The sequence below is a fragment of the Suncus etruscus genome, chromosome 6, assembly GCF_024139225.1.
Source record: "Suncus etruscus isolate mSunEtr1 chromosome 6, mSunEtr1.pri.cur, whole genome shotgun sequence".
NCBI lineage: Eukaryota > Metazoa > Chordata > Mammalia > Eulipotyphla > Soricidae > Suncus > Suncus etruscus.
The window spans coordinates 2,073,370-2,101,029 of NC_064853.1; the positions used below are offsets into that span (position 1 = coordinate 2,073,370).

At 59.6% G+C, this 27,660-nt stretch overlaps 2 protein-coding genes across 2 annotated transcripts in view; one reads left to right on the forward strand and one right to left on the reverse strand.

The window, feature by feature from the left end:
- The window catches only part of CEP104 (centrosomal protein 104), a 223,291-nt gene that overhangs the window by 150,769 nt on the left and 44,862 nt on the right, over positions 1 to 27,660 (reverse strand). The gene's annotated exons all lie outside the window — the stretch shown is intronic.
- TP73 (tumor protein p73) lies at positions 6,447 to 26,788 on the forward strand. Its single transcript, XM_049775327.1, has 12 exons — positions 6,447 to 6,485; positions 13,784 to 14,026; positions 21,815 to 22,001; positions 22,488 to 22,603; positions 23,585 to 23,694; positions 23,825 to 23,967; positions 24,064 to 24,152; positions 24,478 to 24,599; positions 25,178 to 25,338; positions 25,445 to 25,583; positions 25,726 to 25,819; positions 26,368 to 26,788. Exons 1-12 carry the CDS (start codon positions 6,447 to 6,449, stop codon positions 26,695 to 26,697), a joined length of 1,773 nt encoding a protein of 590 aa, XP_049631284.1. The 3' UTR covers positions 26,698 to 26,788.

A 27,660-nucleotide genomic window follows, 5' to 3' on the forward strand; every position in this document is an offset into this window, starting at 1 on the left:
GTTAGGGTGTGGGAAGGTCACGATGAGGGGTGAGGAGCCTGGAGGGTAGTGACTGTCTTCAGGCCATTACCCGGACACTTGCACCCCAACTCAGGCCTGGGCCGGCCAGCACAGTGCTCACGAGTTCACGGGAGCTGCAGCAAACCAGCTCGGGCCGCACAACAGGAAAGCGGCCAGGCTTTAGGGCCAAGGGGCCGAGATGGGGTGCGATGTACGGGGGCAAATTCGAAGGGGCTGGAAGCTTCTGCTGGGGACAATCTGAGGACAAACAAACCTCTTTTCTTTTTTTTTTTTTTTTTTTTTTTTTTTTTTGGTTTTTGGGCCACACCCAGTAACGCTCAGGGGTTACTCCTGGCTATGTGCTCAGAAGTTGCTCCTGGCTTGGGGGACCATATGGGACACCGGGGGATCGAACCGCGGTCCGTCCAAGGTTAGCGCAGGCAAGGCAGGCACCTTACCTTTAGCGCCACCGCCCGGCCCCACAAACCTCTTTTCTGCTGGAACCAGCATGTCCTGTAGCTCATGTCCTGTACCTGTCTCCCTGTATCCTCTTTCCACTGTGTCCCTTGTACCTGTGTCCTGTCCCCTTGTCCAGCCAGCATCACTGCTCCGCCACTTTCCCTTCATCACTGGGCTACCCAGCTCCTCCTCCCTCAGCTAATGATGCTGCTCCTGTCCTCTGGGCCCAAGTGAGTCCCCTAGGGAGCGTGGAGGGCACCTGGCCCACGGCAGGCCGGACTCCATGAAGCCCTCACAGACTGCAGCTTTGTCTCCTTCCCGGTGAGCTGGTGCCGTGATGGCCACGCTGCCTAAGTCCTCTGTAGATGCGGGACCCCAGGGCCTGGTTCTCCTATGTCAAGTCTCTGGCTCTCGGGCAGTGCCCAGGGAGATGCCCACTCAGCCTGTCGCAGTGCCCAGAGCTGGCATTGTAAGGAGCAGAGGGTGGGCAGGGAGCCCAGTTCTGCAGAATCTGCTGCTCTTAATGGTGGGGGGTCAGAGAGAGGAGGGAGCGGGAGGGAGGAAGGGGTGCTTCCCGGTCCCCATCTTTTCCTGTCTCCAAGTTCCTTCCTTTGGGATGGGGGTGCCGAGGTGACCTGTGTGTTTCTACTCTGTCTCTCTCTGCCTCTATCTCTCTCAACTCTCTGACTTTATCTTTATCTCTGTCGCTGTCTCAACTCTGTCTTTGTCTCTGTCTCTATCTCTCTGTCTCTCTATCTCTATTTCTTATTTTATTTTGTTTTATTTTTTTGGTTTTTGGGTCATACCCAGCAGCACTCAGGGGTTACTCCTGGCTCTATGCTCAGAAATTGCCCCTGGCAGGCACAGGGGACCATATGGGATGCCGGGATTCGAATCACCATCCTTTTGCATGAAAGGCAAACGCCTTACCTCCATGCTATCTCTCCGGCCCCCTATTTCTTTTTTTTTTTTCCTTTTTTTTTTTGTTTTTTTGTTTTTGGGCCACATCCAGCGGTGCTCAGGGGTTACTCCTGGCTATCTGCTCAGAAATAGCTCCTGGCAGGCATGGGGGACCATATGGGACACTGGGATTCGAACCAACCACCTTAGGTCCTGGATCGGCTGCTTGCAAGGCAAACGCCGCTGTGCTATCTCTCCGGGCCCCTATTTCTTATTTTTTAAAAGATTTTTAAAAATCTTTATTGGGGGCCAGAGAGATAGCATGGAGGTAAGGTGTTTGCTTTGCGTGCATAAAGATGGTGGTTCAAATCCCAGCATCGCATATGATCTCCGGAGCCTGCCAGGAGCGATTTCTGAGCATAGAGCTAGGAGTAACCCCTGAGCACCACCAGGTGTGACTCAAAAACCAAAAAAAGAAAAGAAAAAAAAAAAAAACCAAAGAAAAAACTTTATTGATTGGGGCTGGAGAGATAGCATCTCTAGGCCCTTCCTCCCCTCAGGGCACCTACCCTTCCCCAGCCTCACCCCCACCCGAGAGAGTAGGAATGTCTCCAGAAGGGTTGGGCCACTCCAGCCCCAAGGCTGTCCACCTCAGCCCCTCGTTGGGGTGCCCGGTCCCTCTGGTGCTGCAGGAGCAGCTGCTAAGTAGAGCTGGGGGCCAGGTCCCAGGACTCTTCTGGTGGCTTCAATTCTGCCGTTACCCCGAGTTTCAGTCTCTGGTTTCAGTGAGGGTGCTCAGAGGAGCGGTTCTGGGGTGTGGCAGGTACTTTCCCCAAGAACCGCAGATTATGGGTTTGGACAAACACCCCAGCCATTAGAGCCCCTCGCTGCCCCCCTCAGCCCCGATCTCGAGGCTCCCAACAAGGCTCCCCTGGGGCCTGGTGGAGGGTGTGCGTGTCCTCTCATCAGTCTATGAGGTACAGGGGTCCCCATCTTCATAAACCCCAACTCCATCCAGGCCAGCTCTAGTTTCTGGGCTGGGCCTGCTGCCTCGGGGGCTCTGGGGACGCAGACTTGCTGGGGATTCCATAAAATGAGCAACCAGCAGCTGGTCATGCTCACATATATGGACACAGGCCCCCCACGAACACACAAGGGACATTCAAGCACACACAGACACATGTGTTCATACATCACAAACATGGATATGTGCACACTAAGACATGTATGTACACATGAATATACGCACACATAAGCATGTACATATGCACAGACATGCACACACAGGTCCCCAGGAGGGAGGGAGCCTCAGGCCTAATAGGACCCGTCCCAGCTGGTCCCCTAGTCCCACACGCTGCTTTGCTGTTCCACCACAGCTCCCGGAACACGCTTCACCCTTTGGAAAAGGGACTGGCGCAGGTCAGGGGGACCACCCGGTCTCTTGGGGTGCCCGGTTCATGCCCACAACCAGCTGCTGCCCTGCTGGAAGGACGGGTTCTGGGTTTGACACTGAGGTTGGACTGACTGGGGCCTCCCGGCAGCTCCCTGGGCTGGCAGCGCCTCGTGCGGGCAACTAGACGCACTGCGAGGAGCTGGGGAGCCTGGGACCATCCCACCAGACGCAGGGCTTTACAGGGGAGCTAGATGGGGGCCTCCTAGGGCCACGTCTGCCCTCCTCCATTCCATGGACAGGATGTGGCTCCTGCTTCTGGCCCTCGGGGCCACCTGAGGAGCCCCATGTGGGCAGGGAGTTGAGACAGGCTGTCTGCAATCCTGCGCTGGTCCTGAGCCTTGGTGGCCTCCTGCGTGTGTGGCCGACCCTCCCCCCGGACATCCGCTGGCCTTTGGTGGCCCAGTCCGATGAACGAGTGCACACCCAGGGCTGACCAGCGCTCGACTGGCCCCACCGTCCTCCCCTGCTGCCTTGGGCAGGTCTGGGCTTGTCTGCTGGGCCCCGGCCCGACTGTGGTCAAGCGGATTCCTAGGACCCCTGGCCCAGGGCCCAGAGGCGCACCTGGGGGATGGGTGGATTAGGGTTGGTGGGTCAGGGAGGGCAGGTTAGGGTTGCTCTGCCCAAGAGGGGCTGCAGGGGACTAGAGGGGGTTTCTGCAGTGGTCTGTGCCCCAACAGCTCACAGTGATGGTGCTTTCAGGGGCTGCAAGGTGAGGATTCTGCACATTACATGCAGGGCTGGTGTCCCTCACTTCCCCATGGGGAGACTGACCGCCTAGGTTTCCTTCTGGGATGGGCAGGTGGAAGGTTGAGGGGTGTCCCCTCTATCCCCCAGGCTCCCTCCCCCTACTCACTGTCACCTTCCCTGCAGAGCAGGAGCCCTTGGGGCCCAGTCAGCAGCATGTCCCAGACGCCCCCTGCCGATGAGGGAGCCACATTTGAGCACCTCTGGAGCTCCTTGTGAGTGTCGGGACTTCGGGTAGGGAGGGGGGAACCCCCTGGGTCTAGGGCTCAGGTCCTGTTGGATGGGGAGCCCCTGAGAGCCCAGCAGGCCTGACCCGGGAGGCCTGACCGTGTCACCCCGCAGGGAGCCGGACAGCACCTACTTTGACCTTCCACAGCCAGGTCGGGGCAGAAGCTCGGCAGCGGGCAGCGCAGGTGACAGCCTGGACGTCTTCCACATGCAGGGCATGAACAGCCCTGTCATGGTAAGTTGGCACGGGGGATGCACTTCTGGTCACGGAGCAGGAGCTAACTCGGGGGGTCGGGAGGACCAGGGAGGATCAGGTTGGGGATGGACATGGCTGGACTCCAGCATCTGGCCTGTTGCCTCTCAGTGCGTGTGGCTGGGGCAGCCGTAGTATTGGGGTCCCCGGCTCTCTGTGTCTTTACCCCTCTCAGGTCTCCTTTTGTCATCTCCCAGGCCTGGATTCTGAGAGGTCCCTATGGAGCCTCAGGAATGACCCCAGGAGGTGCTTCTTGGGGGGTAGTGGCCAGGGCTCACGCCGGGCAGATGTCTGACGTAGATAGCCCTGGTACCGTGAGCCCCTCAGTGCCCATCCAACTGTGGACCCGCCAGGTGGGAGCTGGGGTGACCAGGAGAGCAGCAAACAGAACAACAGAAGGACAGTGGGGGCTTTTTCTCCCTTCCTGGCCCCCCTCCAAGTGGGCACTGGCCCCTATGCTGGCTGGGTTGCCCTCAGGAGCCTGGGCACCACTGGGTCTGGGCAGCAGGCAGTGGCAGAAACCAGGCACTGTCCTCTGAGCATGTTCATTTCTGGTGCAGTGATCAGCAGAGGGCAGCAGGGCTTGGGGAGCCAGAGTGTACCCCAAGCTTGGAAGTTGTGCAGTTGAAACACCCTTGAACCTGGAGCCTTTGGGGAGCTGGAGGCGAGGGGGGAGGTATTAATGTCTTGGGCCCTGCCTGGCTGTTTCACTCAGACAGGGGACCCCAAAGGAGCCCCCATTTCCTGAGAAGGAGCTCAGGGAAGCCTGGAGGTGCCGGGTCCCACAGATGGGTTGGTGCTGTTGGAGATGTGAGACTGAGGGACAGGGTCGGAGTGAAAGCACAGCGGGGAGGGCGTTTGCCTTGCATGTGGCTGACCCAGGTTCGATTCCCGGCATCCCATACAGTCCCCCGAGCACTGCCAGGAGTGATTCCTGAGCACTGAGCCAGGAGGAACCCCTGAGGACTTCCAGGTATGGCCCCAACCAAACAAAAGAATGTGGGGGACACAGAGCTGGGGTGAATGTATCTCTCCACCCCACCCTGCACTCTTGGGGTGCTGTCCCCTGGCTAACACTGCTCTCAAGGCAGCTGAGCAGGCAGAAGGTTGATACAGGGGCTTCAGCACGTGGGTGGCCCCCAGAAAGACAGAAGCCAGGCTGGGGGTTAGGCACCCCATCTTCGGGCATCTCATCGCCCAGTTGGAGGTGCACCCTGGGACTGTCTGAATTGTCTGAGGCAGCTCTAAGAAGGACTCCACCCTGGAGGTCCTGGGGTACTGGTGCTGGATCCCCCCAGTGGGTAGTAAGAAAAGTGCCATCAGCGGCCAACCCTGCCAAGTGGCAGAGGGGGTGCCGGATTCCTGGGTGCATCTGAGCTGCAGGTGCCTTTCCAAGGCTGACACCTGGCCAAGGTCCCATAGTGTTGGAATCTGGTCTGGCACCGGTGGAGCTCCTCCTGCCTGGCCGATGCCCCCTGCCCTAGGACACCTCTTTGGCTCTGCTTATCCATAGGCTCTGTCCTGTGGGTTGACCCGGTTTTGGCTCTGTGCCCAGGGAGTGCGGCCTGTCCGGCTCAGAGTTCACGAGATGAGGGGTTGGGGAAATGTGTGTTTGGCACTGCTTGAGGGTCCCTCATGAGACCATCAGCTCCCCCACTCCTGGCCCTGCTGATGGGCTCCACGGGACTGAATTGGAAGGAACCATGCCCCTGGGGGGGGTGGGAATGGGGCAAGTCCAGTCCTAAACTCCACCTTGAATGGACCTTGAATGGACTCTGCACAGCGCTCTAGATGGTGCCCTCACATGGTGCCCTCATCTGGGCTGGCATCTACTTCCCTCCATGTGGTGCCTGTGGGTGCAGTTTTCAGCCTGGCCACCCCCTCCACTAGCTCCCTCGCAAGTCCCAGTGCTGGGTGATGCCCCTGGGTGGACTCGGCTGGCAGCGTTGTCCTACTCCCATCCTACTTGTCTCCCCTCCCAGGGCATTCATCCGTCACTGATCAGGCCCGGATGGTCCCAGTGGTGCCACCCTCCCCAGCTGACTCTGCTCATCCGGGGCACCGTCTGGGACCCCGCTGTGGGCACCTCCATCCCTGGAGGGAGCATCCTGGCTTCCTGGGGGCCTTGCAGGGGAGTGGGCGTGGTTCTGTGCTGCCCCCTCCCCAGGCGGTGGCAAGGGCGGCAGAACAGCCACGGGCAAGCTGAGACGTGCCCGGCGCTAGGAGCAGGCAGGAGGGTGGGGGCGCGTTTTGTTGTTAGAAGCGGGTGCTGGCGGCAGGTCCGAGCGTGGAGAGCGCCAGGCAGCGGCACACGTGTGGAGCATCCTCTGCTCCTGGCCCGGGCATCCCGGGCACCCCGGCCGCTCACCTCCGCGCCACCCAGACCCATGCCGTGCCCCAGCACCCACCATGCAGTACGTGGGTGACGCCACGAGGCACTTCTCCACGGTAGGTGGGACCCGGTCCCCAAGCCCAGCTTCTGCAGGGTCCAAGAGATGTTGGTCTCTTTGCCTTCTGGCTACAGGGAGGGCCAGGCTGGCAGGGACACCGAGTGGCATGGCTGGCATAGGGTACAAGGACAGGAATGGCAGGGCACCAAGTGCCATGGCTACAGGACAAGAGGGACAGGTTTAGTAGTGGGCACTAAGGACCAGGCTGGCTGGGGCACTGAGTGGCAGAGCTGGCAGGGCACAAGGGGCTGTGGGCACCACTTATGCCGGAAGCCCAGGCTCGGCCCCCTCGGTGAGGCAGTACTTTGCGCTTGTGGGAGGGGGTGCCTCAGGGCCAGGAGGCTGCTTTAGGGGGCCCTGCTTTGAGTACCCCTGGGGGTTCTTCCCTCGGGCCTGGCCCGTGGATGCTGCCAGCTGCTCCTGTGCCCACGGGAGATGCTCACTTGGCAGCAGAGGCCATGGAGGAGGGAGAAAGGCCAGGCTGGGCCTTGGGGTCTGGGCAAGGGCAGGACAGGCTGTCACTGGGGACCTTGCAGTGAGGTGGGGCTTGGCTGCTACCTGAGCAGGTGGCTGGGCACAGCCGTCCCCCGGGCTATTTGCTGTGGTGCTCTGGGCAGGGCATGGGGCAGGCATCAGGATGGGAAGCTTGAGTGTATGGTAGATGCAGACCTGTGTGAGTGTGTGGTGTGTGTAGGGGGGCAGGTGTGTGTGTGTGTGTGTGTGTGTGGCATTCATGTGTACATAGTGACACATACAAGCATAAAGATGTACATCTGGGTCTCCAGGGGTGAGTGGCAGATGTCCAGGTTAATGTACGTGGATTTCATGGTGTGTGTGCACAGATGTCCAGGGTGTGTACAGATATTTGTATGAGTGTGAACTGATCAGGGTGAGTGTGAACAGATGTTTAGGGTGAGCATGTACAGATGTTGGCGGCATGTGCAGATGTTAAGGGGTGTGTGTGTAGGTGTTCAGTCTCCTTCAGAGGCACGGCAAGGTGTGTGCGGTACTTGTGTGCAAGTGTCTAAGTATGGACATGCACTGGAACAGGGTGTTGGGGTGACTCACTTTGGGGATGCTGAGGGGTTATGGGGGTGCGAGCATTAACACAGGCTCTGCTGGGTCCTGCTGGGTCCTCTATGCAGCTTCAGGCTTTTGCTCCTCTGAGACAAACCTGGGGACCCAAGAAGGGGTGAGGATGATGCCCTTTGAGCACAGGGAAGATGTGGGGATCCCAATCTGGCGAGGACACAGCAGAGGCAGGTCAGGGGCATCAACCGGGCAGCAAGCTGGCCCCGAGACCTGCCCAGGGATCCCAGCCTGGCACAAGGATGGTGCCTCAGTTCAGGGGTGAAGGGTGGAGGAATTCTTCCTCCAAGAGGTTGGGGGGTGGGAAGCTCTGGCAGCAGCTCTGGACACTGGGGTTCCCCCTCCCAGGAGTGGGGATGGGGAGTCACAAGGCTGTCTAGGGGTCTCCAGATAGTCTGGTCCGGACATTGCCCCTTGGTGCCCCTTGCACTAGGGCATAGGCACAGTGGCAGGAAATGCCTGGGAAGCTGACGGCAGCTGCAGTGTCTGAAATAGCCACAAGGGGGCAGAAGGGGAAGAGGCCCTGGGGTGGGGCTGGGCAGACCAATGGTGGGCACTGCAGCCCTGGGCCGTACCCACAATACTGGGTGAATGGTGCCTCCCCAGATGGGCCACGGGGGAAAAAACTTGGGGGCGATGGCAGGAGGTTGTACAGAAGGATCTGGTGATGAGAGGAGCCGTCCGAGTGTTCCAGTGTTCAGCACATGCCAGGTACTGGGGCTGGCCTCTCCCAGGATTCCCCTGTCCCCTCTGTGCCCAGTCTTTCTGGGCTGCTTCTTCTCCATCTTTGCAGGGACCATCCTGGGCCCCCCACACTGGTTGGAACCCAGATCTCCACAGCGGGTGCTCTGGGGCTGCTGGGCAGAGGGACGGGCTGGTGGTGCCCAAGAGGAGGGACACAGTGCTCTGCTGTCCCCAGGGTCTCTCCCCATCACCCCAACTGCCTGGTGCCTGCTCAGTCCCCCGGGTCTGCCTTGGTTGGACCCATCCGGGGTGCTGTGTGCCAGGGACAACCCATGGCCTTGTTTGTGGCAGTGAGGTATGGAAGTTCTCCAAAGTCCCCCGGGGCCCCACGCCAGACTGGGCCAGGCCCGAGCTGCCCGGGTGAGCGTGAACACGCATGCTTGCAGGAGCGGGAGGCACTGGGCACAAGTCAGGTCTTGCCGGCATTTCCCTCCGTTTAATCTCAGCCGTGCAGATTTCTCGGGGAATACCAGCGGGACGGAGGGCTCGCGAGACGGTGCTCAGAGGGCAGAGTCCAGACAGCCGGCCCCGACTCAGCGCTTGCTTCCCCCAGGGTGAGGCCATTCCAGGCCCAGGCCTGCCCCGAGGCCGAGGCCCCGATTCACTCCATCATTCCCCGGCAGGTCTACACTGGGGTCAGAGCAACAACCCTTGGCTGGCCTGGGAGCTCCAGGGAGGCCCCAGTTTGGCCTGACTGCCTGAAGGTGTGCCCACAGGCTGCCCATTACTGCTAGGACTTGAGAGGCATCCGGGATGGCCTGGTTAGGGGCGCCATACCATCACTTAGCAGGAAGGTCCCTCTGTCCCAAGGAACTACGTCTTCTCCTCGGTGCTCACCCGCTTTCCATAATTCTGCTGCATGGGGGTGGGGGTGAGGGAGGAGCCCTACCCAGGTGGGGCTCAGCTCCAGCCCCTGGCCCAAAGGTAAGGGGGTTCTGAGAGTGCCCTGAGGGTGCAGGAAGTGAAGGAGTGTGGAGGAAGGGTGTGAGAAGAGGGGCTGCTGGAGGAGGAGGGTACAGGAAGAGGGGGTGTGGGAGAAGGAATTTGGGGAGAGGGCTGTGAGGAGGGGTGTGAGGGAAGGAGGATTTAGGAGGAGGGATGCAGGAGAGGAAATTTGGGCTGGGTCATGGGGTCCATGAGGGTCTCAGCATCTCTACTTCTGAACTGCTGTGGTCCCTGCCTGTCTGTTTCCCTGTCACCACTGCACAGTAAACCCAGCCCAGACTTTTCAGACCATCCTCTGGACACTGATGTGGGCAGAGGCGCAGGAGGGCACAAACGGTAGCCGGGTGGACCCTGGTATGCCTGGGGCCTTGTGGGGCACCAGGCAACATTGAAAGGACAGTGGAGACACTTCAGGGCTCCTCTCTGTCCGCCAAAACAGTTGGGACGACTTCTGGGGCTGCCGACAGTGCCCTCCACCCCTCGGCCACATTCCCCCTCCTGACCCACAGCCACTTTCCCCCTGGGGTACCTGCATCTCTACCCAGGGACCAGCAGGAAATGAGGAAGTGGAGAGTCTCTGTTGGGGAGTGGGGATATAGGACCCGTCAGGGGGGAGGTTGGACTGAAACATGGGGACCTCTGGAGCAGCCCTGGAAGATTTCTAGGAGGAAGTACTGTTTTACTTATTACAGTATTACAGGAGTATTACAGGAGGCTGTACTGGAGAAGTCAGTGCTCCTGGTGGGGAATCACACAACCAGGGGAGCCCTGGTGTCCCCGCAGGGTGCAGGAACTCTGGGGTGCTGAGTAACTGACTTTTGGGCTGGGGCCAACCCCTTTGCTGATCACACCTGGCCTGGTCGGACCCGGTGACCTCTGCCCCCAAGGCTCTTCCCATGGGGCCACTGAGGCAGCTTTAGGAGGGATCTGCACAGTGGGAAGCCTGGGGTGCCCCTGGTGCCAGCTGCGTAGACCCCCAACTCCCCCTGAGCACCCTAACAGTGGGCTGGAAGCTCACGGCTGGGGGGCCCATCGCTCATTGTACCTGGTCAGTTGTGTGGGTTGGGGGCCCAGGGTGTGGAGGACATGGGGACATGGAGACAGGGTCCCTAGGTGGCGAGGATGTGGGTGTGGGGCCCCCAGGTGAGAAGGCCTGGAGTTGGCCCCAGAGTGGCCCTTGAAAGCAGGTTCTGGAGAGTCAAGCCAGTTCGACTCCTGGGCAGCCTGTTCTCCCGTCCCGTCCCCCGTCCCCTGGGGCTTTGCTCCTGCGGGAGGCCACCCCAGTTCCTCGCTGCCTGCTGGGCCGGGCCCAGGCCCGTGCATGTGGGCACATGTGGGCTGCCCGGGGCTGGGCGTGTCCGATCAGCCCTCGGAGACTTGGTTCTACTGAAAAGCAAAACAAGCCGAAAAAGTCCTCCTCGTGCCCGGGTCCTGCCTCTCCAAGATCGAGATCTCCACGCTTCTGGGCCACCCACACCGGCCTCTGCCACCAGCCTGGCCTGATGGGGGCCTGGAGGTCCGGGGTCCCTCGAGTGGGCCTGAGGAAGGGTGGGATGAAGCATGGCTGGAGAGAAGGCAGCAGAACATGCTGGACCCATGGAACCACGTCAGGGGGCAGACGAGTGTAGTGCCCCCAAGAGAACATGGGGGACGGACACCCCCCAAGCTGTGAGGCTGCTTGGAACTGGGGAGCAGCATCTGCAGAGGCTCCTGAGGGGACCCGCCTCAGGCTCCGTGTCCTGAGGAAAGATGTGGGACAGCCTGTGTGCGGGGCTGAGGTGCGGGAGCTTCACTGGGTGCAGATAGGGCCCCCATGGGAAGCTGCGGCCGCGCTGAGCCCCGGGTCCCCCAGCCGCGGGCTGCACCTCAGATCCTATCGGGCTCTGGTTCCGTGACTAATTCCCTGGCACCACCGTGGCTGCAAAGAATGTGGACAAGTTAAAATCTGAGCTGCATCGGGGGCTGCGGGCGGCGCTGAGCGGGAACGAGGGGCTGGGGGGGGGGGAGAGAACCCGGCAGGGACTGGCAGCCAGGATCCAGCCCAGCAGGGGACACGCCACAGAGGTAGGTCACACAGAGCCCAAGGTCACCTGGAAGGTGTCAAGACTGGGTGGGGCTGACCCCCTCTCTGGGATTCTCCCAGTCTTTTACCTAGTGAGAGGGACAAGTTCAAATTTAATCTTGGGTCTGCAATGGAGGGGCCTTCCTGCTCCCCAAACACTCATCACCTTCATCCATCACTGCCTGCTCATCTATCACCAGCCACTCAGTCATGCACTGACCATTTGCTTCTGCCTGCCATCTTTCACTGACTGCACCCATCATCCAACAACCACCCAACAATCAACCACCAACCACTCACCCCCCCCACCAATGACCCACCACTCACCCACTAAACAACCACCAACTACTCACCAACTTTGCACCACCTACCACCCATCCAGCAATCACCCACCAACCACCCACCAACCATCCAACAACCATTCAACAATCACCCACCACCCAACCAACAACTACCCAACAACCACCCATCACCCAATCAACAACCACCCAACAAATATCTACCACTCACCCACCAACCTACCCACTAACCACCTACCAACCTGCCCACCCACCCTCCTACCAATCCATCCATCCTCCTTTAATCCACCTATTCCATCCACTCCCCCCATCGACTCCTCTGCTCCTCCTGTGTCCAGCCTCCCTCCTAAACAGAGAGTGATGCTCTCTGTTCCCCTAAAGGTAACTGAACTTTCCTGGAGACCCTGTGTGACCCCAGGAAGGAGGGACTCTGGTGCAGGAGGAACTTGCCATTTTCTAGGTGATACATTTCATAGGGGAGGTTCGGATGGAAGTGATACAAGCCACTCTGTCTGCCCAAGGGTACCCTTCAGTTAATTGAATTTACCTTGTGGAACCCTTTGGAACCAGGTGTTTGGTGCCTGCAGCTCCTTTCATAAGCTCCTTTCTGTGCTTTCTACCTGCTCAGATAGCTTGGGCAGATGGAACCCCCAGGCAAGGAGATGGAGTCAGAGAGCCCCTAGGACAGGGAGACAGAGCCCAGAGCAGGGAGAGCTTCAGGGGTTGCCCTGTAGACAGGTGAGAATGTCCAGCGATGCCTGGTGCAGAGGATGGTTCAATGGTCCAGTGCAGCCCCTCCCTGGCCCCCACTCCTCTCTCCTCTCCCTAGGCACGCCCTCTTTGCCTGGCACCGCTGCCCTCATCTGCTCATCTCCTGGGGCCACTCCTGCATTCAGAGGCCACACAGGAGCAGCACATGGGAGAGCTCTTAGGGCTTGCTCCCTGGCACATGGAATGGGGCTTTGTCCATTGATTCCAGATAACCATAGCGCCTGGGTCACCCCCCTCTGTCACAGGCTGTTGACATCAGGGACACCGGTCCCCTCAGGCATTCTCCCTACTATGTCTGCAACATGGGAGGGACCGCAGAGAGTGAAGTGGGGGTTCAGGGCCTCTGTACTCATGGGTCTGGGCATTCTGAGGGATTGTCTGTGGTGGGGGGACAGGACATTCTAACAATGCCTCTTGGGGACCTCCTGGTGCAGGAGCATCTGGGACAGTGTCAATGGCCTTCTGGAATGGGAGGGAGACAGCACAGACCCTTGTCACCTGCCCTGTCCTCCTTGAGTCCCTCTGCTGACCTTGGTCCTGGGACCCCAGAAGGAGGTGCAGATGGAGGGTGATATGGAGAGATGGTGGGGCGAAGGAGGTGATGGAGGGACACCCTGAGGACAGGGCTGAGGGGCCAGCATGCCTGTCCCCAGCATTCCCTTGGGGACCCCGAGTCCTCTCCCTGCCAGAAGCACGCTCCCAGTGCTCCCCTCTGCCCATATGCTCCCAACACTCACTCAGCAGGAAGGGTTGTGTGCGGGGAAGGTGGGAGGAGCTACGTCCCACTTCGTGCCTCAGTTTCCTTGTTTGTAAAGGCTAGACATGAGGACACACAGCCCAGACTATGGGGTTTGTAGCAGGAGCGTTGTGATTCTAATGACTCCACACTCAACATCAGCCTGCAGGCTGGGCACTGAGGAGCTCTTTCCTCCCTGGGGTTCCAGGCACAGAACTGGGGCTCACAGAAGAGAGGAATTGGGGAACCCTAGGAATGGCCACACCTCCCTGGGGGCGGAACTTCTTTGGGTGGGGGACTTGTATATTGAGACCTCTGATGCCTGCCCTGGGCCTGGGGTCCCCACACTAGACCAGGAGAGGCTTCCTTGTGCCTCTATGAAACTTGGGGGGATCCCCAAGACTGGGGGACTGAAATGGGGAGGTGGGCTGTGTGGAACCCAACTCCAGACACCCCAAGGCTGGTGTGGTGCAACAGAGGGAGGAGGTGAAGAAGATGTCAGAGGCTCCCCACCACATGCAGTGCCCCAGTCTTTTGGGGTGCTGGACCCCCCCAGAGTCTGGGCTGGTGCGCCCTGGCCCTTTAAGGCTCCTGTAACCGGACACCGGCCGGGCGAGCCCCAAGCTGACGCCTCCCCTGCTCCCTGCCAGTCCCAGTTCAATTTGCTCGGTAGCACCATGGACCAGATGAGCAGCCGTGCGGCCCCTGGCAGCCCCTACACCCCGGAGCACGCGGCCAGCGCGCCCACCCACTCGCCCTACGCGCAGCCCAGCTCCACTTTCGACACCATGTCGCCGGCGCCCGTCATCCCGTCCAACGCCGACTACCCGGGGCCACACCACTTCGAGGTCACCTTCCAGCAATCCAGTACCGCCAAGTCGGCCACCTGGACGGTGAGTGGCTGGGGTGGGAGCAGGGGACTGGCTGGGGCACGCCCAAATGGGTCGGATGGTCCGCCGGACCCCTGAGCATGTGCACATGGGCGCATCTGATTTTGGAAAGCCCGAGGCTGCTACAGGATACAGGATGGCCAGGACCCCTGTGGGCAGGAGGAGATCAGTATGGGTATCAGGGTGTGGGGGGAGCCCCTGCCACTTGCCAAGCAGGGGTTTGAGCAGGGCAGTGAGCGACAGAGATGCATGCTTGCAATCAGGCTCCCCAAACCATGAAGCAACGCAGGCAGGGGTGGTTCCCTGCCGCTGTCTCATTCTTGCATCCACAGGTGGGTTTGCACCCACTGTGCCTTCCACCCTAGATGCTTTCTAGACCATTCCAGCAGCTTCTGGATGAGCCTTTGCCCCCCAACGCAGAGACAGCCACAGACCACAGCGGGTGTCAGTTCCAGTCCCCACCCAGGAGTACCGAGCCTGGGTTCTGCCCCTTTAAGGCCCAGCCTGCTGGCCAGGCTGAAGTTTCCCACGCTCCTGGGGGGCCTGAGGTGGGTGGAGCCATGGCAGCCGGGAGGGGGGCTCAGTGGGTCCAGCCAGGTCCACCCTCCCAGGTCACCTCACTCCCTTCAAGGGGTTCACTCATCCCAGGAGTCCCCCTGCCCCACAGTGAGTCTAGGCTGTGCTTGTTCTGGAAAAAAGTAGGGGCTGGAATAAGGGGCTGTGGGCACTTAGATGGGCCCAAGAAGCCAGTGTGGGTTTAATCATGTGGCCTGCACCTCCTGCCCCCTCAGTGGCTGAATGCTTGCACCCCCACCTCCCATGGACAGACTCTCACCACAGCTCCCTCAGTGCTCAGTGCCTTGAGTTCTGGGTCCAGACCTCCTCTGCTGTCTTATGTTGGGGAGCCCTGTGACTGACGGTGGGAAGTTAGACCTGGTCCCCAAGTTGAGGCTACCCTGAGCTGCACTCCCAGTCCTCCATGGGCCATCCCGAGCAGCTTGCCGTGAGACTGGCACCGCTTCCTTCTGCCCAGCACCAGGTTCCACTGTGTCCACTGCCCACTGCCTGGGCTTGATCGATTCCAGAGAGCCACTGTATATGCACACACACACACACACACCCCAGGCCGGACAACTGGTACCTGCTAGATAATTCCATCTTTCTCACGTGCCCTCAACTTAAAACTGAACAAACCTTTCGCTGCTCTGACCATAGCTGCCAATGGAGCCTAGGCTGGGCCTGGCCCAGCATTTCCCTTCCACCTTCCCCCTCCTTCAGCAGACCTGGCTGCTTCATTCCTCAGTCCCGGGATACAGGAGGATAGAAACCCAGCTCAGGGGACAAGGACATAGGCACATCACCACACACATGTGACCATACATGTACCAGAATATCATGTGTGTATGCCATCTGCATACATAAGAATGCATAAGCAAAAAAAAAAGAATGCATGAGCAGATACACCAATACATGGGCTCATGTCACCCATGTGCACATGACTGGGCACAGACATACCACCCAAACTTCATGAATGTACACATACATGCACATATATGCTAACATCACATGTGTGTGTGCAGAGGCACACAACTGCAGGTTCCCCAGGTCTCGGCCTAGGGTTTGGAGGGCCATTGGGGGCAACGGGTTTCAGCTGCAGCCAGAAAAGAATCTGAGGGGCTGGAGCAAAAATAGTGAGGACAGTTTTTGCCTTGTATGCAGCCAACCCATGTTCAATCCCTGGCATTCCATAAGGTCCCCTGAACTTGCTAGGAGTATCACTAAATGCAGAGCCAGGAGTAACTTCAGAATGCCACTGGGTGTGGCCCAAAAACAAAACAAAAAAAAGAGGGAGAAAGAAAGAAAAGAAAGGCAAAAAAAAGAAAAGAAGGAAGGAAGGAAGAAAGAGAGAGAGAAAGAAAGAAAGAAAGAAAGAAAGAAAGAAAGAAAGAAAGAAAGAAAGAAAGAAAGAAAGAAAGAAAGAAAGAAAGAAAGAGAGAAAGAAAGAAAGAAAAGAGAGAAAGAAAGAAAAGAGAGAAAGAAAGAAGAGAGAGAAAGAAAGAAAAAAGAAAAAGAGAGAAAGAGAGAGAAAGAAAAAGAAGAAAGAAAGAAAGAAAGAAAGAAAGAAAGAAAGAAAGAAAGAAAGAAAGAAAGAAAGAAAGAAAGAAAGAAAGAAAGAAAGAAAGAAAGAAAGAAAGAAAGAAAGAAAAGAATCTCACACTGAACCTAAATGAGGGAACAAGGCAGATTGGTGGGGGGACTCTGTACAGGAGTTAAGATCCTGGGGGCTAATTTTCTGGTCTGCTCCATGGCCCTCAGGGCAGGGCCCAATGCTGTGAAGACCTCTGGATCTTGTGGGAAAATACTCCCAGACTGAACTGGAGGGGGCATTTCTGCTGAGTATGGGGGCTGTGGGCACTGGGCTCTGGTGGAACGGGGACTCCTGCTGGGGCAGGGTGGGGTCCTGGGAACTCGGAGACAATCTACTACAAGGTCAGACAAGAAGGCTTGGTGGGGCATGAGCTGCAGGCAGTAAGGGGGTGCGAGGCCCTGGTCTGTCTGTCTGTCTGTCTGTCTGTCTGTCTGTCTGTGAGGATGTGGCTGAGTCAAGGCAGATGGATTTGGGAGCGAACTTTCCAGCCCCTCGGAGGTGTGAGCAGGAATACAACAGCGGAGAAGTCCCAACACGACCGCGGGATCAATTGCGTTATCCCGAAGTTGCTGGAACGCAAGTTGCTGGAAATAATACCTTCCTGGCACCAGCCACAATTAGGCATATTTACCGCCGCGCCGGCTTGGAGCAGCGCTCATGGCGGAGACACGGCGGGCTCCCCGGGGAAACAGTGTGGGGACCCCCGGTCTTGTCCCTGCAAGCCCCAGGTGGGGGGTGGGGCTCGTGGGCTGTGCCACGTCTTGTGCCACCTGGGGCTGTGGAGGGGGGGGGACACTCAGCTGTTGGTGGGGTAGGGGCTGGCACACAGGGAGACTCACCCATTTTCTGCATCTTGTTGATGAACTGGACAGTCTGTGGGTCCCTCAGAGGTGGGTTGGTATGGATAGAGCTCCAAAGGGACTCCAGGACAGCCCCTGAGCATTGGGGTGGGCAGCAGCTTTTGAGGGGCAGGGAGGGAAACTGGGGGCTGCCTCGTCCCAGTCGGAAAAACAGCCACTTCCAGCTCTGGCAGGTCTTGGGGACCCTAGAGAATGCCAGTGGGTGTGGGGGGACCCAGCCTCCATGGGTGCCCCTGCTGTTTGGGGGTGACACCGCACTATCCCACGCTAAGCGGCCGCCAGCATGGTTGGACCCCCAGGACCAGTCTGGGGCTCCGGGAACCCGGGCCTGGAGGAGTTCCCAGAACCACTAGTACTGATTCCACATGGAGGACGCAGGGACCCTCCTGGGACAGCAGCAGGGTCTGGGTGTAGCCAGGGTCTGGGGGGGGGGGCTTGGCTGTAGCCCTGCAGAATTCTTGGGGGTGGGGGATTCCCATGAGCGGTAGTGGAATCTGCTCTGAGGTTTGCTCTAACTCCAGACTCACGGGGTGAGTCACATGCGTCTCCCTCCCCCCCAGTCCTGTGGTCCCAGCATCAGAGCCCAGGCGGCCCCACAGACAGGCCGCAGGTCAGGCCAGCTCTAAGTCCACCCTGTGGTCTGGCCCTGCACCCTAAACTCAGGGCCAGGCGGTTTGCGGCCTGGCTCCCAGCCTCGCCAGCACTTTCTCCAGGAGGCCGCGGGGGCACGGCCAGGGCTGGGCAGGATGAGGTAGGTTGGGCCAGAAAAGTCAGTGCCCAGGAGCTGGGCAGAGGCCCACATGGTTCAGAGGGTGGCTGGGCTTAGTGAGGTGCTCACTACAGGCGGCTGAAAGCCCCCAGCCTCCATGCCAAGCACCCAGAGGTGTTCAAACAGGTCGTCCTCGCCCTCAGTCCCCTAACAGCACCTCTGGGTCCCAGCATGAGCCTTGGGTAGGGTGAGGGGCCAGAAGAGTCTCTCCCACCCACAGACTCCACAGGCACTGCCGGGGTGGCCTGGTGAGGGAGCAGTGGGGCTTCCTTGTGCACCATGGGACGTGGGAAGCAGGGCTCAGTTGTTCTACCTCTCAGCAGGACAGGGCCGTGTCTGTCCCTGGGAGCAGCCCAGATCATGGTTGCCCCAGAACTGCCCAGACCATCTCTGGCAGCATGTGGGAAGGTGACTATCCCCTCTGCCATGTTCCTTGTGTCCCAACTGCCTTGCACCTACGGGGACCTGTCTGGGACTCTGGTGGGCGCACTGCAATATCTGCAGGGCAGCACCCAGCTGGGTCCCGCGACCTTCCATCTGCTGTCTGCTTGGTGGGTGGGCAAGAGTGAGTGTCCCCTTCCCCGGGGAAGCCTGAGCAGTGCTGCTGCATCGGCGACACCACCCGGCCCCAAGCTCATCATCACCTTATCAGAATGCAGTGAGCTGAGGGCCCAGAAGTGCAGGCATGGAGTCTTTGAGGCTTGCCCACCCTGCTTCAGCCCCTGGTCAGAAGGACTTGGGGCCCATACCCAGGGCTCCCTAACCCATCTGTCTGTCCACCCTTGTGCCCTACAGCATGACTGGCAGTGCTCATGGATCAGCTGCTAGAATTTCTGGTTTGGGGAGAGGGTCTCTGGCCCCCAGTGGGGGGTGATGGGGAGGAGACTCCGGGTGGGGAAAGAGCTAGGCTGTGCGCACACACAAGATGGGAGGGGAGGCATGGACGCTCGGACGCACCGAAAGCAGAAGAAAGTGGCTATAAAAGTCATTTACTAAGACGAGCCCGAGCGGCCGCCTCCCGCGTGTGTTCTATCAGATTCACCCAAGCTGGTTAACGGTATTTGCGGTTTGCAAGACGCTGCACGTCCCCGGGAAATGACAGACAAGTCATTATCACCTCCCGCTCCTCTTGCCCAAACCTGCCCAGGCGGGCACCAGCTGCCGCGCGGGCGCGAGCAAATTCACAGCCGTGCCGCCCCCGCGCCACCCCTGCCAGGCCTCCCAGCCAGGCTGCCCGGCCAGCCGGGCCCAGAACAGGGGGCTGGTGGGGAGGGGTGCGGGTCTGGCCGAGGGATCCCGCGCGCATCCACCAGGCGGGCAAGTCCGGGCCCATCCGTGTCAACAGCCTAAGATAAATAAGATTTTATCGGCTCCGAATCTGTTGCAACACATCCACCTAGCGGTTTTGGGGCAGGCGAGGCAGGCGCGAGGAGGCTGGGCCGGGACTTTGGGGTTCCAGGAGGGACTTTGGGGTTTCAGTGGGAACCCACTGTCCTACCCGCTTGGCTCAACCCGACCCCTGTCCTGCTTCCTCCCAGGACCCCATCACCCTCACTGGCTGCATCAGGCATTCTGGGCCCAGCCATGGCCATGGCAGGGCTAGCAGGGGGGTGGCAAGCCCAGAGCCCCTAGCTAGGACGGCTTCTGGGAAATGGACCTGGCGAGGTGAGCGCCCTCCTGTCTTTCTGGGCACCCCAGGACACACTGTGTCCGCTGCCCTTGCCCCAGCTCCCTGCAAACCAGCTTCAGTACCTAGGACAGCGCCGTGGCTCAGCCGCCCCGGGGAAGGAAGAGCCGGCCTGGAGAAATTTTCAAGGGAACTTGGACTTGGTGGGAGCAGCACAGGCTGAGAGGTGTGCGGGGCTCTGTGTGGATGTCCTTGTGAGTGCACTTGGGGGCTGAGCGGGTGCTCCCAGCTGTGCCCCAGATAGTTGTTCATTCCACAGGAAGCACTCATGCAAAATAGGGCCTCACTGTCCACTGGAGGGCAAGGCAAAGTGTTTGTCCACAAGGGAGCCCCCACGCCCTATGTTACTTATGTGGCGACAGTGGGCAAACCCAGGGCCATGATTTCCCTAAGCCAGGGTACCTGGGGAGGTGCCTGTTCTGATGGAGAAGGGGGTCTGCTGAAGGCTCCCCAACCCATCTCTGCAGGGTGCTCCTCTTCCCAGTGCAGGTTTCTCTGGGGTCCAAGCAGACTAGCCAAGGTCCTGTGGCCCATCTGCTCTTCTGTTCAAGGCCAGCTTGAGGGTGTGTGACCTGGTGGCCTGAAGGCAGTGCAGGGGACATTCAGCTCACCCAGGGCGTTTGCTTCGAGGGTTTGGTTCTTCTGTGAACGGGGCTGACACAGTCCCTCCCCGAGGCCACCCACAACACTGCCTTTCTTTTTTTTTTTTTTTTTGGTTTTTGGGCCACACCCGGTAACGCTCAGGGGTTACTCCTGGCTATGCGCTCAGAAGTCGCTCCTGGCTTGGGGGACCATATGGGACGCCGGGGGATCGAACTGCGGTCCGTCTCCTAGGCTAGCGCAGGTAAGGCAGGCACCTTACCTCCAGCGCCACCGCCCGGCCCCATAATTTCTTTTTTTTTTTTTTTTTTTTGGTTTTTGGGCCACACCCGTTTGACGCTCAGGGGTTACTCCTAGCTATGTGCTCAGAAATCGCCCCTGGCTTGGGGGGACCATATGGGACGCCGGGGGATCGAACCGCGGTCCGTTCCTTGGCTAGCGCTTGTAAGGCAGACACCTTACCTCTAGCGCCACCTTCCCGGCCCCAACACTGCCTTTCTTCTGCCTCTTCTGTCTCTTGTCTGTCTTTCTTCTGTCTCCTGTCTGGCTGCGGTGCAGTGAGGTGTGCTGGGGGCAGGAAGAGGCTCTGATAAGGGAGGCGGTGTGAGTGATGAGTGGGCGCCCCAAGACCACAGCAGGACTAGCTTGTCTCCTCTGGGAGTCCCAGTATCCAAGGCAGGTGGGTCCCTGGGGTATCAGCACTGTCTAGTCTGGGGTTGTGTGGTCTGCACCCCAAATCCCCACATTACTGGGGACTTGCACCAGAAGTTCCACACCAATGGGTGCCTGGCCCACAGAAAATAACTGGTCTCAACCCAGAAAACCCCCATATTTTGGAGGGTCATACCCGGTGGCGCTCAGGGGTTATTCTGGGCTCTGCGTTCAGAATTTGCCCCTGGCAGACTCGGGGGACCATATGGGATGCCTGTGTGCAAGGCAAATGCCCAACTGCTTAGCTATCTCTCCAGCTCCCAGCAAACCCCCATTTAAGCTTTTATAGACAAACCTCAGGCTGGATCCCCACTTCAGAACACTATGTGGGGGGTGTGAGGGCCAGAGGGATGGGGCAGCCAGAAGCCCTTTCGTGTGTGTGTGTGTATGTGTGTGTGTGTGTGTGTGTTTGTGTGTGTGGCTTTTAGGCCATGCCAGCAGTGGTCAGGAGTTACTCCTGCTTTTGTGCTCAGGAATCATTCTTGGAGGTGCCCAAGGGACCATATGGGAAGCCAGGCACTGAACCTGGATTGGCCACATGCAAGGCCAATGCCTCACTGTTCTATTGCTCCAATGCCTGACGTTCCTCCTGTTCTTAGTTTAATTCATTTATTTTGGGGGCCTCACTTAAAATACTCTGGGACTCTTCCTGATCGTGCTCAGAAATGAGCCCTATTTGGACTGGTGGCGTCATATGTGGTGTCCAGGACTGAAGGAGGGCTGGGGAGGGGGTGCAAGGCAAACACGTAGACTTTGGCTCCGGCATCCTGCTCCTGCTCTCAACTGTCTACACTCGCCGATGGTCACAAAGGTGCCTCCAACAGCTCAGACAGAGCAGCTGGGCTTGGTGACAGACACTCTCAGCCCTGTGAGCCAGACATTGGGGGTGCTTTGAAGGAGGAGTCCCCCAGGCAGGGCAGCCACCCTCACACCTGGGGCAGGGCCAACCCAGCCATGGGTGGGCAGAGATGGGGGGTCAGGGTGGCCCATCTCAACCCAACTCCTCCGTCTCTAGTACTCCCCGCTGCTAAAGAAACTCTACTGCCAAATCGCCAAGACCTGCCCCATCCAGATCAAGGTGTCCACCCCACCACCCCCAGGCACTGCCATCCGGGCCATGCCCGTCTACAAGAAGGCGGAACATGTCACCGAGGTGGTGAAGCGCTGCCCTAACCACGAGCTTGGAAGGGACTTCAATGAAGGTGAGGGTCTGCAAAGGGCCTGGGCACAGAGCATCACCCAAGGGGAGGGCCCAATCAGGAAGGGCCAGTCAGAAAGGGGCACACTAGGAAGGGACATGGCCAACAGGATGGGTGGGACCAACAAGGAAGGGGCGTGGCTGACAAGGAGCCAATCAGGATGGGGTGGGACCAATCAGAGAGCAGTAAACCAGGCAGGGGTGGGTCTATCTAGGAAGGGGCGGGTTCATTTTAGAAGGTCCAGACAGCCCCACTAGTAGGACAGGGCTGGGTGGAGATCCCCAGGGGCTCAGCAACTGCCCCACTCCCAGGACAAAGGAAAGAGGGTGTTTGCCTCTGGGGAATCCCTGGTGCAGGGGCCCACAAGGCTCCAGGGCTCCAGTGCCACTGGTCCTTGGAACTCACTCAGGAGCGCTGGGCTCAGGTTATGTGATCCCCGCCTGCTGGGCTGCACTCGGCCCACCCTGAAGCGGTGTCCCCTCCTGGCAGGACAGTCGGCCCCAGCCAGCCACCTTATCCGCGTGGAAGGAAACAACCTGTCGCAGTACGTGGATGACCCGGTGACCGGCAGACAGAGCGTCATGGTGCCCTACGAGCCCCCCCAGGTAGGCCGGGTCTGTGGGGCGCCCCCAAGGTCACCTTAGCTGGTGAGATGGCCTCAGTCCCATCTCTTATCCCTGTGGAGTGCCCCTGACACCCTCACCGTTTCCCCCACCTCAGGGCTGGGCTAGATCAGACTCTGGGTCTCACTGGGCATCAGGGTCCACAAGTCCTGCCCTTTGTTCTTTGGGCCCCCTTCCCTCTGTCCAGCTCTGCACTGGGGCTTTTTGCTTTAGCGCTGGGGGATGTTGCTGGGGATGAGGTTGTAATGGCTTGGACCTAGTTCACCAGCCCTGTCTGCAGGGTGTGTGTGTGTATGTGTGCGTGAGTAGTGTGTGGACATGAGTTTGTCTGTAAGCATGTATGTATGTGTATGAGCATGCCTCTGTGTGTGTGTGTGTGTGTGTGTGTGTGTGTGTGTGTCCTGTGTCTGCCCTCTGCCAGGATCCAGCAAGCAGAGCTCTCCTGCCCCCTGTCGGCTGTCATATGCCCTGCAGGCAGCTTTACTGGCTAATTTCCTTCTCCCACTAGAGTCCCACCACTTCCCACAGGGACAACCATGACCTCAGCCTGTTTGTGTTTCTTGGACACTCGGAGTCCTGGGCTCACATCACACCTCAATAGAGTCACCAGAAACTAGGCATGTGGGCTGGGAGAGGGGTTCCCTGACCAGAGATGTCCCCCACACCAACAGCATGAAAAATAAAACACACCTATGCCCAGCCCAGGCAGCCATCCCCGGGCCTGGCTTCCATCTGCCTGAGAGAATGACTGGCCTACCAGCCTTCTACACCTCTGAACGCTTGGCACCCGGGGAAGGATAGAGCCAGAGAGGGAAAGGAGGCCAGCGTGGGTGCCAGGGTAGGGGACAGTTGAGCGGCACGGGCAGGTGGACACAGGACCCATGCGGAAGAACCAGATGTGGGGGGCAGGCACTGAGAAAGAGCCTTCAAGCCAACCCCGGGTCGCCCTGCTCCCCTGCACAGGTGGGGACAGAATTCACCACCATCCTCTACAACTTCATGTGTAACAGCAGCTGCGTGGGTGGCATGAACCGAAGGCCCATCCTTATCATCATCACCCTGGAGACCCGAGAGTAAGAGGGGGGCCGGGGTACGGGGCCCTGGATCGATGGGGAGCTGGGGGGGGAGGCAGGTCCAGCAGTTCCAGGTGGGAAGAGGTGGGCACCCGGCTCAGCGCCCTTCTGTCCCACTCTGCCCCCACAGCGGGCAGGTTCTGGGCCGAAGGTCGTTTGAAGGCCGCATCTGCGCCTGCCCGGGCCGAGACCGAAAAGCAGACGAGGACCACTACCGCGAGCAGCAGGCCCTGAATGAGAGCGCCGCCAAGAACGGCATCGCCAACAAGCGTGGTGAGTGGAGGGAGAACAGGACAGCCATGGGGGGGGCAGGGGGCACTGCCGGGCCAGCGCCTGAAGAACACACCGGTCCCCTGCCTCCTCCTGCAGCCTTCAAACAGAGCCCCCCTGCCATCCCGGCACTGGGCACCAATGTGAAGAAGCGACGTCATGGGGATGAGGACGTATTCTACCTGCAAGTGAGTGTCACGAGACCCCCAGGGCCACCTCGAGGTGAGAGCCAGGTGCACCCCCATTGGCAGAGGGACCCCCCAGGAGCATAGGGGCACTTCTCTGCACAGGTTCTGAGCTGGTGGTGGTCAGGAGGCAGCACCTCCCCACATGCACCCCCAATACAGATCCTGGAGCTGAGATGAGCCCCCATTAACGTTCCCTGACCCAATACCCCTCCTGTGCAGAGCAGGGCAGGAAAGGGGGTGCTTGCCCTGGCCCAGGCTCTCGGGGCCTCACCAAGGGTGAGGGGCGCCCGCAGTCCCCTGGCTGAGTGACCGTGTGTGTGCCCAGGTGCGAGGTCGGGAGAACTTCGAGATCCTGATGAAGATCAAGGAGAGCCTGGAGTTGATGGAGCTGGTGCCGCAGCCACTGGTGGACTCCTACAGGCAGCAGCAGCAGCTCCTGCAGAGGCCGTGAGTGCTGCCGGGGAGGGGCTTCCTGTCTGCCCGTCCACTGGGGGGGGTGAGCCTCCATATCTGTCCATCTATTGAAGGAGGGGCTCCCTGTCTAAATGACCCGTGGGGAAGGAGCCTTCCTGAATGCCTACCCAGTGGGGGAGGGCCTTCTTTCTGTCCACCTACTGAGGAAGAGCATCCCTGCATGTCCACTCTCTGTGGGAGGACCTCTCTGAACCCACTGGGGAATAGGGACCCCCCAAACTGCCTGCACACCTCGGAGCAGGGTCACTCAAAGTCACCCCATTCTGCCCACCTACCCACTCACCCACCATGGGCACCAGAAAGTGTCCTCTAACTGTGTGTGCCCCAGGGGGGACAGGAGGGCCACCCTTGGTGTACCCCCTCTGGATAGACACGGATCTGAGCCCCTGAGATTAGGGTCATCCCCCCAGCCCCCAGTATCCGCTGCTGGAAGGTGAGAAGGTCTTTGAATTCCCATGTCCTGTCTTCTGGGGCACCTCTGAGCCAGCTCCATCCTGCTGTGGGGCCCTGCCTGTCTGTGTAGGGGCTCAGTGCGCGTGGCGCTGACGCAGCCCTGTCCCTCACAGCCACCTGCAGCCCAGCTCCTATGGGCCCGTGCTGTCCCCCGCCAACAAAATGCACGGAGGAGTCAACAAGCTCCCGTCCGTCACGCAGCTGGTGGGCCAGCCTCCCTCACACAGCTCGGCACCAGGACCCAGCCTGGGGCCTATGGGTGAGTGGTGGTCTCGGGGAGCTGGGGAGGAATCCCCAAGTCTTTTGCTCAGCACCTGGCACTGCACCCTCCATCCCCTCCCTGATGGTTGCCCGACTTCCCACAGGCCCTGGGATGCTCACGCACCATGGCCAGGCACTGCCAGCCAACGGTGAGATGAATGGGCCCCACAGCTCGCAGACCATGGTCTCGGGATCCCACTGTACCCCACCACCCCCCTACCATGCCGACCCCAGCCTGGTTAGGTACGTGTGATGTCTGTCTCAGGGTGTTACCCTGTCTGTCACCTGGGGGTGAGGGTAGGAGGTTGGGGGGTAAGTGAGATGGGGGATGGAGGGGTCATGGACAGCGGTTGAGAGGCTAATGCTGTTTCCCCTCTGACTGCAGCTTCCTGACAGGACTGGGGTGTCCCAACTGTATTGAGTATTTCACCTCCCAGGGCCTACAGAACATGTACCACCTGCAGAGCCTGACGATAGAGGTACCCCCACTCCCTCCCGGGCTACCCCCTTGAGACCCCTGGCTTTCTACTGAGTTCAGATTTGGGGGTTGAGGCAAGTTAGGGGTGCATTAAGTGGTGGGCTGGGTCAGTTCCCACCCTGGCCTCAGGGACAACCCTGAAGATGGGGTGGGGACCTGTCCAGGAATCTGAGCTCAGACGGGCTCTTGATTAGGGGGGCACTTTCCCAGGCATTATGGAAGTGAGGAGGGCCAAGGCTCGGGGCAAAGGGTCTTGGGGCTGATCCATTCACCTGGGGAAACTGAGGCCCAGGTGCCTTGCTGGCCACAGGCTGCTGTGGCTCTCTTGTCACTGGCAAAGTGGCCACTCCTGCAAACTGGCAGCCACATGTCCTAGCCCAGAATCCTTCCCCTGCTCTCCATCCCTGGGGCCTGCCAGGCCAGTCCCCAAACTCTGCCTCACTGCAGCACATGAGGGTGAGCTGAGTGCAGGGAGGGACGCATGGGACCGCCAGCAGGCTTGGGGTGTGGTGGGCAGGGGGCGCCCTCCCACAACAGTGTCTTCCACAGGATCTCGGGGCCCTGAAGATCCCAGATCAGTACCGCATGACCATCTGGCGTGGCCTGCAGGACCTGAAGCAGGGCCCAGACTATGCGGCACAGCAGCTCCTGCGCTCCAGCAGCAACGCAGCCGCCACCATCTCCATCGGCAGCTCGGGGGAGCTGCAGCGCCAGCGCGTCATGGAGGCCGTGCATTTCCGCGTGCGCCACACCATCACCATCCCCAACCGTGGCCCCGCAGTGCCTGACGAGTGGGCTGACTTCGGCTTCGACCTGCCCGACTGCAAGGCCCGCAAGCAGCCCATCAAGGAGGAGTTCCCTGAGAGCGAGGTCAACTGAGGGGTGTGTGATTCCAGGGGGCAGGGGGCTGGACCCCCATAGATGCCTCGGCCCCCATGGACAGCGGGCCTGGCTGCTGAGAACCCCGGAGGGCCCCCATTCCTTCCTACCCAGCCATTCCCTGAGAGAGCAACCTCCAGAGTTCAAGGGTGGCCAGGCTAAGGATTGCCTGCAAGGACGGACGCCTCACTAGGATGGGGTATGCCCCACACCAGGCGGTGCTGGGCTGCTGTGCCCAAACCGGGGGTATGGCCACCCCTCATATGTGTGACTGCTGGCTCAAATCCCACCGCCGAACAGAGAAGCAGAATTCTACAGGAACTCGGGGCCGGGGATCCCCGCTGAGGACAGGGGGGCACCAACAGCTGCGTCAGGGAACGGGTTTGGTAAAGCAGAACATTCCTCCTGCGCTGCGGGTCCAACTTCAAGACTGTCCTGGCCCAGTTCTATGAGGCCGGCTGGATGGGGCTGCGTGGGCTCAATGGCTTGTTTTCAGACCTGAGGTGCTGAGGAAGGAGTGGGCAGCAAGGCCGTACCCCATTATGAAGCGCTTAGATCCTTGCAGGTGTGCAAGGGAGCTGGGCTGCCTTTCCAGCGAAGGGCATGGCTTACACCCAGCCCTGTGATGGGCATTTCCTGGGCAGGGGTGCCACTGCCTGGTGGGACCCTTTCAAGGTGGGTGCAGAGCCAAGGAGGTGGGACTGTATGATTCAGAAACTTCTGTATGTAGGTGGAAACCCTGTGTCTGCAAGGTCCGTGTGCTGTAACTGGATAACAGAGCTGTAGGGCTTTGCAGCAGGGCCATCCTGTGGGGGTCCCGATGGGGTGCAGGGGCCCGGAGTCTCGTCCGACTACCTGTCTAAGGGGCCCCAACCAGGATGTACTAGTGGTAGTGACAGATATTAACAGTCGTTTGTGCAGACAGGGTCAATGTGGCCTGATAATGCAGCCACCGAGTGGCAG

Excerpts from the sequence above, each read along its gene's own strand:
- TP73 (XM_049775327.1), top strand. The coding sequence starts at position 6,447 with ATGCAGTACGTGGGTGACGCCACGAGGCACTTCTCCACG. Across the intron at positions 22,604-23,584 it reads TGCCCTACGAGCCCCCCCAG|GTGGGGACAGAATTCACCAC; the intron begins GTAGGCCGGGTC and ends TCCCCTGCACAG. Across the intron at positions 25,820-26,367 it reads TGCAGAGCCTGACGATAGAG|GATCTCGGGGCCCTGAAGAT; the intron begins GTACCCCCACTC and ends TGTCTTCCACAG.